Source organism: Rhipicephalus microplus, chromosome 1, assembly GCF_043290135.1.
Source record: "Rhipicephalus microplus isolate Deutch F79 chromosome 1, USDA_Rmic, whole genome shotgun sequence".
Classification (NCBI taxonomy): Eukaryota; Metazoa; Arthropoda; class Arachnida; order Ixodida; family Ixodidae; genus Rhipicephalus; species Rhipicephalus microplus.
This window is the reverse complement of record NC_134700.1, coordinates 301482553-301495251: the sequence shown is the minus strand read 5'-3', so window position 1 is coordinate 301495251 and position 12699 is coordinate 301482553. Positions and strand designations below refer to the sequence as shown.

Sequence of the window (12699 nt, the reverse complement as noted above, 5' to 3'; positions counted from 1 at the left end):
CAGCGTCCCAAGCGTCCGGACTAATTCTTTAGTGATGACAACCAGTGCAAAGAGCGGTGGTTTGTAATTGCGGTAAATCGATAGCCGTAAAGATATTGCCAGGAGCATAATAGCTTGTATTCCATGGTTCCGTTGCGGGCGGAATTGTATGTGCCACTTTGGAAAATGACGATAAAGATTAGCACGCGCAAACAAGGTGGTGAGTTTGCTTTGCCAGTCCTTGGATCAGCTTGAGGTTCTGCTGACCTTCAGCAGCAGGTTTCTGCCACATTCTAACGTGACGTTTTCTCGTGGAGGTGCGGGGTATCATCCCATGAACTGTGACCAACGCAAAGAGCATCCCAAAATACATAGCGACGCCTTCGAAGACCAAGGTTACCTTCAGCCTAGTAAGTTGCAATTAGGCCTACGGCCTCAGTTAGGTCCCCTTCCAGAACGCTCCAGTAACAAGTCAAGAGCAAGAACAGCCACCCAAAATCCGCAGACCCCGACACTGTCTGCGCCATGGCCTATCAACGCCCTTCGAACCCCAAAGCCTTTTCGTAGTGACGCTTTTAAGAACGTTGAAGACCGACTGGACCAGTACGAGTGAGTCGTCATCGCCAATGAATGGGATGGCCGTCGGAAGCTCGGGCACGTCTACTTCTACCTCGAGGACTCGCTACGCACTTGGTATGAGAGCCATGAAGCTGTCTCGACAACATGGCTGGAGTTCTGTACTGAGCTGCAGAACACGTACGGAAGTCCCGACCGAAAAGAACAAGCAGAGCGTTTCCTCGATTCTAGGAATCAAAGACCCAACGAAAGCGTTGCGATATTCTTTGAGGAGATGTCTCGGCTGTTGCAGCGATCTGACCCCGAAATGGCGGAAGAGAAGGTACTCTTCTTGATGCGGAGCGTAAAAGAACAGCTGTTTGTATGAATCGTGGCAACCCACTTGGTACAAGCTACAACAATGAAGTGAATGCTAAGTCAGCCGTATTCGCAGTATGAGCGACCGAACAACGTCGTCTGCTTGTCGTCATCCACGTCAACACTCGACGTCACAACTGTGAGAAACCACACGGTGCTTATGCGCAGCACTAAATTGAATTGAATATTTATTTCAGACATGTATAACCAAGAACGTGGCTGCGGAGAAGGGAAAAGGCCGCTTAGTTGCTGCTTTTTGTACGCAAGGAGCTACAAAAACTTCTCGCGGTGTTTCCCCGGCTCCAGGTAGCTGCTCTAACTGATGTAGTCTGCGACGAGATACGGCAGCTGGTACAACCATTGGTGACGCCGCCAGCCGAAGCTCTCACGTACGTACGTGGGAGCTGTACGCACTCCTGCGTCTGTGGCCAGCTATTCCTCCCGCCCATCCACTCTGCGGGCGATACAGTACTTCTCACTCCTATCGCGTTTCGGTACCCCGCGAGTCAATGTGTGGAAGTTCAGTTTGTGGTGCGCTCCTGACAACGAGCCTCTTTTCTGCCATTGTGGTGAACCAGGTCACCTGTACCACCACTGTTTGTACCGACGCATGGGCCTTCCTGGTTATTGGCCGGATGCCCGTCGACCTCGTGACTTAGAGCCCCCCTTACATTTCTCAGTGGAGGGGCCAGTTCCGCCATTGCGCTGCCGGGAGAGACGCCTATGCTTCGAGCACAGCCAGCTCAGCATGACAGAGATCCTCCCTCGAAGGGTGGCGAGTTTTGGGCTGGGAAAGCGTATACGCAGCGCGACGTTGCTACAAGCGCCTCAGTACGTCGACGCCGCCTACCGCTGTAATAGGCAGCAATTGTCGTGCCGTAGAGCTCTAGCCGGCATCGAATTGCAGGTATCCTTCGTTCTTGCTGGGTACCTTGTTGATATTCACCTGTGTTTTCAAATACGACTGTCTCAACGCGCTGCTGTATTCTGTTGAGTTACGCTCGCGTACTGCGGTAAACTGCAAGGGATGATATAAGGAACTACGAGCAACGCCCAAAACGATCATATCTGTCGTGAGTGCATCTATGCACTGTAAAATGCGTGCGCGCGGCTCTTATGTACAGTACATAAACGCAAACGGCCAAACAGTGGGCAAACAGCCAATTTGCAAAGTGCAGCAGACGTGTACTTTTCTGATCATTCTCCATTTCCTTGTTATTGCAGTTCTGGCAAGTCCTATGTACTGTAATCACGGATTGAAACAGGATAAGCCAGGGCTAGGTAACGCCTATACCTTCGTTTCCACCATCTCAAATTCGGGTCATATCGGCTTAATTGCAAGTCTAACGCAAAGGCCACATGCGACATTATCCATAGAGACGACGGTTGTTAGGACATTACGTGGTTATGTCGAGTGATTTCGCATATATATTGTGATACTAAAAGGTTTCATGACCTGTTTAAGTCCATGAGCTGTACTACGTATACTATAGTATTACGCTAACCAATAACGTACAATTACCATGTTATGTCTACCACAGAATATACTACTGATATAGATGAAAGCCGTCTTAGCGCACCGTATAGATAGAGTAGTCCCGACGCACTCGCACGACAAACTTTGTTAAAGTGGCTGCGCGGTATAGAAGCTTCTGTTTATTATTGAGGTCAGACTCGTTGGCCTTCAGCACGCACCGATCGTTGTAGAGAATCGCTAGCAGGTCCTGAGAGTTGCAGAGGAACGGAGTTGACCTTCCAGGATGGTCTACGTCGTGAATGACTGCAGACAGGAGGCAGATTGCTTCATCCAGCGGGTCCAGTATGTCCTACAGCATTCATGAAATAGTTTTAAAATACATGTACAGGCTTTCCGTTACCACTTAATGCGCATAAATCTAAAGACAACCATTAAAAACATTTAGCCGAGTGTGCTGAACAACTATCAGATATTAAATGGAAGTTTCGAACGCGCCCTGCAACTTTTTTCCAAACAATCATCGATTCAATTCATTACAGGAGTACACACTTTTTTCTTAAGAAATATATAAGATATAATTAACACAGAAATTTAGAATATAGTAATTAAAACAAAAAATAATAATGCGACTAGTGCGTGAAGCGAGCAGTGCGTGTCTCGTCCTAGACTGATTTGAACGGACAGCGGTGGACGCGTTGTAACGTAACTGTGCTCTAGGCAATAAAGTCACCCCCGCAACCATCTTTCCACAACGAGGCTTCCTTTCTTCTACGCAGGGTAGCCAACCAGAGTTCGTCCTTGTTAGCCTCCCTGTCTTTCCTCTACCTTTCTCTCTCTCTCACACACACATTCCTGCGCTGAGGAGCATCAATTGCCGATCGGCAGCGTTTTCTAGCCATGCTTCAAAAGTGTTTCATGGCCCAATAAAAAAAAAAACTTGATTACGTATTATGCCCCTAACACTAATGAAAGTTTAGCGAAGAACTGTTCATTGCAATAGATAGGGGCAGTTTGTCGTTTTAAAGACGATGTTCGTCTTCTGCTGAAATAGCCGGCAAACAAAACTGCTGCACCTTTTGAATTGCTTAAAACGGTTCCTTATCAGTACTCAAGCTGTTTGCCGTCACGAAATATAAGGTATGTTTAGAGGCGGAGTGAACTCACCACGCATAGACTCTGCAGGGTTTGTCGGCGATGGCTCCGGGACTTTTTTTATTATTAGTGGGGAGGGGCGGGGGGCGCCCACGACAGACTAGTTCCTTCTAGGAGGCAGGGGGTGGGGCAGTTATGCACCATGTTTTGATGTTTGCCTTTGGAGGTGGGCAATAAAGGGGGATGCAGGAAAAAGTTGCGGGGAGGGCAGTGGCCTTATGATTCTCGATGACTTCAAGACCGCAAGCTACAGGTTGTCGCTAAGGCTTTCAGTACAGCCAAAACTAAAACAATCACCCTTCTAATGTCAGTTGATGCACCACGCGCGCACCGTCTCTGCTGTTCATTCGCAATGCAAGTACTAGCTACGCATTTTTCATAATATACTTGAAGGGTCGGAAACTGATACGTAATGGATGTGTTAGTCGTTCAGGTGTTTAAACGATGCTGTGAGTATTTAAACTAAGTGTCCATTAAAACAAGAAAGAAATCCCTCCTCCCCCCGCCTTTCGTTTTCATTGGTTATGGACAGCAAAAGCAAGAGCGTAATAAAGAATTTATGCAGCACTAAGACGCTCCTTGATAACCAGCAAAGCAAGCCCGCAGCATTAGTCTCGGAAGATAGTGGGATCTGTCCGCACCCGTGCTTACTAATTACGATCCACATTTCGCGTATGCAGTGGTACTGTAAGATAAGTGTTCAATAGAATACATTTTGACAGCAGCACACGCGACGTGCAGGGCAGGTAGCGTGCAACACCACCTACCTTGCTTCTAAGCCTTAGCAGAAAGTACGCCGTTGCTTGCATAACATCAGCCGCGTGCGTCGAGTTATGGTACGGGTTGTCCTGGTAGTGTGACTCAATGAGCTGCAGCCAGTTACTTAAGATAGTGTCGTCGCATTCCAGGCTGGTGTGCACGCTGAATTTGGCAAAGATAGACATGCCCAGCCAGATGAGGGGCCTGCGAAGAACCCCATTTGTTCATGTCTGTTAGCATTCTCACCTAGCCTTGCAGTGGCCGATTCTACAAGGCTTTTTATTTACCCCTGCCTTTCGATATATGTCAAACATCATGAATGACGTAATTTGTGGCGTAATAACGCTTTCAAAAATGCGCGTATAGCGGACAATGAGTTGGTGAATCACCTCCTGCCAGTATACTACCTTAGATGTACGTCCGGCATCAGAATCGGCTAGAACGCTCTCTCACTCCGGAACATTCGGATTGCGCAAGAGTGAAATCTTCCACTATTTCCTGACCTTCACTGGCAAAATGTAATGTTGCACAAATCAACCAACTGACAAGCTGCGGATGGAGCCAGTTGCGTGTGCGTTACACGCACTTTATTAAAGACACGAGCATGCACAATTTTCAAAGAATACAACTTCACTACGGAATGATACACAACACACAGGTTGTTCACTTTACACTACTTAGCGACGCATTGAGCTAGCCGTGCACGTTTATTGAAAACAATGAAATCGTTACCCATTGATTCGCCGGGCAGATATAATATGAACTAAACCACGGAATAAGGGTCACGCGCAGGGCGTGGAAATATGTGAATTCACCGTCGTGCCGTATGCGACTCCAGTTCAATGATGTCCAAGTCCCACTTGACGTCGTTCTCGAGCAGCTCGCGGATCCTGGAAGGTGCTGCGGCCAGGCTGGGCGAGAGGCAGCCGTGCGTCGCCGTCGACGACGACGCCGCCTTGACCACGTTCACTGCATCAACCAAGGGGGATAAAGAAGGCATGCAAGTACGTGCGGACGCAGAAGCAGTGCCAAAATACCTTTCATCAGCGCAGTCTCGTGAGACAGTCGCCGGACGCCCGTTGGTTTCTGGCCCGTCTGCGAACGAAAAGCAACAAGGCATCGTTGTGCGGCATGTACGTCGAAACGGCCGCACTCGCTACGTTCTTGCATACCGACAATGCAGGAACAACCTTACAAATATTTTAGCTATTTAGGTGAGGTGACCAGGCCAATACACGAAATGTAATGACTGCATAACACTTTTAATTTGACTCCACGTTAACAGGACCTATCAATATCGTCTTTTCGTGGATGACTACGTAGAGTATTGGACTATTAACTCCCAAGAAAAGCACGTTAGTTTGCAACAGGACCTTGTGGAGGTGCTAACAGCTCCTGTAGAGTTGTTTGAGCCTCTTGGCGCATGTGTTTCGCACAGAGGCCGCATTCAGGGGTAACAACTATTGAGCAGTAGGTGGCACTGTGCGCGAGGGCGTGTATCACCACCATCATCATCATGGTTAAAACGGTAGTGCAGGCGATGACGCCTTGTGGTAACCCCGGGTGGCTGCAGATGAGAGAGAAGCGGGTCTCTTTGGCGGGTGGCGGTTGGCGTTAGCGGTTGTCTCTAGCGGTGGGTGTGCGGTAGACGCCACCGCGGGTCGTCTGCCGTAGGCTCTCGTGGTGAGTCAAGCGTTGGCGAAGCCGCCTTGTGTGTGTTTCTGTGTTTGTTATGTTGTTGAGTGTTGTGTTTTTCGTGTAAGACTGTTTTAGCGTTCATCACAATTGATGTATAATAATTCGTCATGACACTATCGTAGATCTAGAGGCAGTTAAATAAATGGTTGTTGCTTGGTTCGCTCCGACCGTGTCTACTTTGTCCGTTCACTTTGAGACCGTGGCAATCTCCATAGCGGGACCCTAGAATTTCGATTTATATAATCGGAGGTGTGACCACTGGCAAATTACGCCTAACACATCCAAGCGCTGCGTGCTTTGTTTCCTCGTTCAGCCGCTTACAAATATCTCGGCGTTCATCTTTGTTCTAATCTTTCCCGGTGTAGTCGCATTGAGAAGGTATGCGCGAAAGCTAACAGAACTCGGGAATTTTCCCGCTGGCATCTGCGTCATTCCGCATCTTTCATTCAGCAGCAGACCCATGTAAGCTTTGTGCGCCCTCATCTGGAATACGCTTCTTCGATCTGTTCTCCTAACCAACAGTACCTAATAAATAAAGCAAAATCCATCCAGTGTTGTGAAGCCCACTTCATAACTTCAAAGTACAATCGCTGTTCACCCAAATCAAACGCGATAATGCCCTTCCTAAGCTGGATTGTTGCTGCCATCTCACCTTTTTATGCGTCTTCCATAAGCACCACTACAACTTGTGAAAAAGTTGTCTTTCGATAGAAATTCTTTCACGCACATCACATCATCTTCATTATCATTTCAGCTTGAGACGCACCTTCGGCCACACACAGTCATTCAGTATTTCCACTTCGCCGCGCTCACTTCGAATAATGTCCTGGTTGCTTCGTCCCTGCGAACTTTCGAGAGCATATTTAAGTTCTCTTGATTTTCGTATACATATATATATATATATATATATATATATATATATATATATATATATATATATATATATATATATATATATATATATATATATATATATATATATATATGTTTTTCTTTCATTTTTATTTTACTGCATTGTATCAAAGTGTTTGTTCGCTTCCCTTTCATTTTACGATTTTCTTTGTTTCTTCGTCGATGTAGTCTCTTTACATGCTTCATTTAGGGTGATTTGTGTACCCCCCCCCCCCTACTCAGTACTTCTCGGGGCGAGTAGGGTATCAAAAATAACTCAATCAATCAATAAATAAAATCTGGCTCATCAACAGAACAAGGCTCCCAAAATAGTCAGCGCGGCAAGCACCAACGACAATAGGAAGACAACGGCAAAGACAGTTTGTCTAGAGCGTCACGCTATGTAACGTAACTCTGGCTTACGTCACAGTGCTTAACAGCACTGTGGCGTATATCTTTTGTAGTGTACACGTATCCCGCAGGAGTACGGTCACTAGAGTGGGTTCGGTCTTAGCAAGCCGCAGGGCCACGTTCACCGTCGCCTCGCGTGACTAACGCCGCTATACAAGTGCGTTCGGACAGCCAAGGCACCAAGCACAGTGGGGCACGTACACAGTGCTGCTTTCAGACGATTCACAACACTTTATCGCCTGCGGCAGCACCAAAAACGCAGAACAGCACCCGCTGCAAAAGGCGGCGGGAAAGCAAAATCAATTTATGCCACGGGCGAAAGTACAACACAAAGGGTGCCGCGAGCACGTCTCCGTGGGCAAAATAGTCCATGGTGACACGCCGCTGAGGAAACAGGTCATTCGCGACTGTGCTGCGTGCTCTCACAATCTGTGACCACAGGGCCTGATTGCTCGAGCGAGGGCAAACTCCACTCGCGTTGGCTTCGAGATGTATGGGTCGGTGTAGTACAACCCCGCGCGAACACACTGCACCACTCTTCAGCCTAGCGTTCGGAAGAGGCAACGAAAAGTAAGCGTTTGCCGCTGGCACTAGGCACCGTCGGCGAGTCTGAGTGAGCGAACACTGTGTTCGTGTAGCCACATTTTGGCAGTGGCGGTCGTGGCAGCAGGAAGTCGAGTCCACTGAGCAACGTTCTTCCTTTGCGCAGGTGCTGACTTGTGCATATCGTGACAGTTGTCTGGTTCGGCTCTTCGGGCTATCAGGATATTCTCTGGATTTCTCGACCCGTCTACTTGGAATATCTGGTCAAGCAACGTCACTACCCTGTCGCTACAGCCACAAAGAACGAACTTTCTGCGCAAGCACGGACTGCGAGGACACCTACCGGAGACACTACTTAGGCTCAACACTGTGCTCGTGTAGCCACATTTTGGCAGTGGCGGTCGTGGCAGCAGGAAGTCGAGTCCACTGAGCAACGTTCTTCCTTTGCGCAGGTGCTGACTTGTGCATATCGTGACAGTTGTCTGGTTCGGCTCTTCGGGCTATCAGGATATTCTCTGGATTTCTCGACCCGTCTACTTGGAATATCTGGTCAAGCAACGTCACTACCCTGTCGCTACAGCCACAAAGAACGAACTTTCTGCGCAAGCACGGACTGCGAGGACACCTACCGGAGACACTACTTAGGCTCAACACTGTGCTCGTGTAGCCACATTTTGGCAGTGGCGGTCGTGGCAGCAGGAAGTCGAGTCCACTGAGCAACGTTCTTCCTTTGCGCAGGTGCTGACTTGTGCATATCGTGACAGTTGTCTGGTTCGGCTCTTCGGGCTATCAGGATATTCTCTGGATTTCTCGACCCGTCTACTTGGAATATCTGGTCAAGCAACGTCACTACCCTGTCGCTACAGCCACAAAGAACGAACTTTCTGCGCAAGCACGGACTGCGAGGACACCTACCGGAGACACTACTTAGGCTCAACACTGTGCTCGTGTAGCCACATTTTGGCAGTGGCGGTCGTGGCAGCAGGAAGTCGAGTCCACTGAGCAACGTTCTTCCTTTGCGCAGGTGCTGACTTGTGCATATCGTGACAGTTGTCTGGTTTCGGCTCTTCGGGCTATCGGGATATTCTCTGGATTTCTCGACCCGTCTACTTGGAATATCTGGTCAAGCAACGTCACTACCCTGTCGCTACAGCCACAAAGAACGAACTTTCTGCGCAAGCACGGACTGCGAGGACACCTACCGGAGACACTACTTAGGCTCAACACTGTGCTCGTGTAGCCACATTTTGGCAGTGGCGGTCGTGGCAGCAGGAAGTCGAGTCCACTGAGCGACGTTCTTCCTTTGCGCAGGTGCTGACTTGTGCATATCGTGACAGTTGTCTGGTTCGGCTCTTCGGGCTATCGGGATATTCTCTGGATTTCTCGACCCGTCTACTTGGAATATCTGGTCAAGCAACGTCACTACCCTGTCGCTACAGCCACAAAGAACGAACTTTCTGCGCAAGCACGGACTGCGAGGACACCTACCGGAGACACTACTTAGGCTCAACACTGTGCTCGTGTAGCCACATTTTGGCAGTGGCGGTCGTGGCAGCAGGAAGTCGAGTCCACTGAGCGACGTTCTTCCTTTGCGCAGGTTGGTTGTGCATTAATTGCACCGCTGATTTTTGCTTCTACTATTGTTGTCGCGACTGCTGCTGCCAGTGGTTATTGTGCTGTAGTCACTGTTACGTTTATATGATGCCGTCAAATGCTGAGCTGTCACGCGAAGTGCAACAGCTTCGAGCCGAAATTGAACAGCTTCGTGAAAGTGTCTCTGCCATCAGCACTTTTTATGAAGAAATGAAAAAGAAGCATGAGCTTACCTCAGCCGAAAACAAGTCTCTTCAAAAATCAAATGATGAACTGGCTGCTAAACTGGCTGACATGGAATAGCGTTCGCGACTTAACAACGTTGAGATAAAAAGTGTGCCATTAAAAAAGGGGGAGGATTGCGCTACCATTCTTCAGAAAATGGGTGATGTAATTGACTGTCCCATAAAAAAGGATGATATCGACGCTGTGCATCGCGTGCCAGCAAAAAAGGACACGAACATAATCGCGAGGTTTTGTTCTCGGGTCAAGAAGGATGAATTTTTGCGTAAAGCACGCAGGGCACGTCTAACAACCGAGTCATTCGGTTTTGCTCAGTCACAAGGTGCCAATGTGTACGTTAATGACCACCTCACACCCAACAACAAAAGATTGTTTGCACAAGCGCTCTCACTAAACAGAGAAAAGCAATGGAAGTTTCTGTGGGTGGACAATGGTCGCATCAAGGTGCGAAAAACTGAGGACAGCCGAGTTCACGTCATCGCCAGCGTGCAGGACCTCTCAGTAATGAGAGAATAGCCACTGTTAATGACCAAAGCGACTGTTACCTAAAAAGAAAGATGGCAGACAAAGATTACGTGACACTCGAAAAATTAGGCGCATTACTTTCCACGAAAAAGAATGGCTTGTCCTTCCTTCACCTCAACGCACAATCTGCGCGAAATAAAGAAGACCAAATAACGGCCCTTATTTCAACTCTACGCTCTGAACCTCATGTTCTTATGATGACGGAAACATGGTACAGGGATGAATCTGAGGTTCTAAGATCACCCGGCTATGAAACCTTCTTTTTGAATCGCCCAACAAAAATAGGAGGTGGTGTTTTGATGATGGCTAAAAACTCGGTAAAATGTAGGCTGGTTCACGAGTTTTCGCATGTCACTAATGATTATGAAATATTGACTGTACAAAGTGACGGTTTTGTTTATGGTGTTTTATACCGCCCTCCTAGTGGTAACAAGTCGAACTTCTTAGTATTCTTAGATACATACTTGCGTTGGGTTGGAGACACTGGTAGTACACTAGTTCTTGCAGGTGATCTCAATATCGACGTTTCAAAGCCATCAGAAAGCCAGTTAGAACTTTGTCAAGTTATTGAATCCAATGGGTTTTCTATTGTTATCACCATCCCAACCCGCATTGACAAAAACACTGCGACATTAATAGATATGTTCATTACTAACATAGAAGCTTCGAAATGTTTGTCCGGCGTACTAAGCGCACCCATTAGTGACCACCTTCCTATCTTTATGCTTATAAACGAAACCGTAAACTGTGCGCCAGCCCAACTCAGAGAACCGATAGTTATTCATGATATTAATGAATATACACTGGCTGCATTTCGCAAGGAGATATCGTTAACCGATTGGTCAGGCGTGTATTGCGAGCAAGAACCTGAAGCCGCCTATGATATTTTTCATGACAAACTGATAAGGGTGTACAAGAAATGCATTCCGTACAAACAGCTCAAGCATACGCGCAAAACCAAAAAACCGTGGCTGACTAAAAGTTGTCTTAATGAAATAAAACGTAAAAATAAATTGTTCGAAAACTTCCTGAACAACAAGAACGAAGAAACGCTTAAACGTTTCAAAGCCCAGCGAAATAATGTAAACAGCCTGTTGCGTTACAAAAAGAGAACGTACTTAAACAGCATCTTCAACAAAGATGTAATGAATAAACAAGACTTGGCTTGGTCTAGACTAAACAAATTTCTTGGCCGTAAGGGTGATGACTTCAGGCCTACTGAGCTTGTGATAGACGGTGACGTTATTTGTAAGGATGATTTAGCAAACTTATTCAATGACTATTTTGTATCTCTAGCAAAGGAACAGTACAATTCAGCTTGTACCACATATTTGTCTGACAGTATCTCTGAGACCGCGTTTTTGGCGCCAACAACAGCTGATGAACTTTCACATGCTTTTTCGTCTGTGAAAAACAGCACGTGTTGTGACGCATATGACATACAGATTAAGCCCATCAAACACGTATTAGATATCATTGCTGAATTATTAGAGCATATCTTTAATCTTGCTTTTTCCACCGGAATTTTCCCACAAAAGTTACAAGTTGCAAAAGTGGTTGTGCTGTACAAAGGAGGAGATAAAAATGCACTAAACAATTACCGACCGATATCTATACTTCCAGTAATTTCAAAAGGTCTGGAAAAACTAATTCAAAAGCGTATGGTTTCTTTCCTAGATAAGCACCACATCATAACTCCTTCGCAGTTTGGTTTTATCAAAGGCCGTATGAACATGCTCTTTTAGAACAGAAAGAATTTATACTAAATGCTTTTGAACGCGAACTACACACTTTAGGCATCTTCGTAGACTATTCAAAGGCGTTCGACACAATAAATCACATTACGCTGCTAAAGAAATGTGCACACTATGGATTTCGAGGTGTTTTCTTACAACTCATTGAATCATACCTAATGTATCGGCAGCAGGAAGTAGTCGTCGGCAATTGTACCTCCAATTTACTAAAAATTTCAGCGGGTGTACCACAAGGTAGCATATTAGGGCCTCTGCTTTTTTGTATATACATAAATGATATTGTAAAAATTGACACGTCTGTAAAATGTATTATATACGCTGATGATACAACCTTGCTTCTTACTGCTGAAAATTATACAAACTTAATGAATGACGCAAATGAGGTACTGGCGAAGTTGGCCACGTGGACATGCGTTAACTGTTTAAAACTTAACACATCAAAAACAAAAGCTGTATATTTCAGGCCGAAAAATAAACAGACCCCTTGTCGTGTCCCATTAAAACTTGGCAGTTCAGAACTTGAGATAGTACAGCGTATTAAGTGTCTGGGAATAATTTTCGATCAACAATTGTCTTGGAACGCACACACTGAAAAACTATGTGGCACTATATCAAGGATTTCGGGCATATTATCCCGGGTGCGTTTCTCGCTACCTAAGGCAGTTAAACTTCTCATCTATAAATCCCTGTTTTTATCTCACGTCAACTACTGTCATCTGGTTTGGGGTACGACAACTCTAA

At 46.6% G+C, this 12699-nt stretch overlaps 1 protein-coding gene across 11 annotated transcripts in view; it reads right to left on the bottom strand.

Moving 5' to 3' along the window:
• LOC119165999 (high affinity cAMP-specific and IBMX-insensitive 3',5'-cyclic phosphodiesterase 8B) overlaps positions 1-12699 on the bottom strand; it is a 404448-nt gene that overhangs the window by 166519 nt on the left and 225230 nt on the right. For all 11 annotated transcript variants that reach the window (XR_012884029.1, XR_012884034.1, XR_012884037.1 and 8 more), the window contains 4 exons: positions 5338-5395; positions 5116-5269; positions 4309-4504; positions 2608-2738 (listed from right to left, as the gene is read on the bottom strand). Coding sequence is in view for 8 of the 11 variants with exons in the window: in XM_075865592.1 (XP_075721707.1) it covers positions 2608-2738; positions 4309-4504; positions 5116-5269; positions 5338-5395 (539 nt within the window). In the remaining 3 variants the exon portion in view is untranslated. The remainder of the gene's footprint in view (positions 1-2607; positions 2739-4308; positions 4505-5115; positions 5270-5337; positions 5396-12699) is intronic.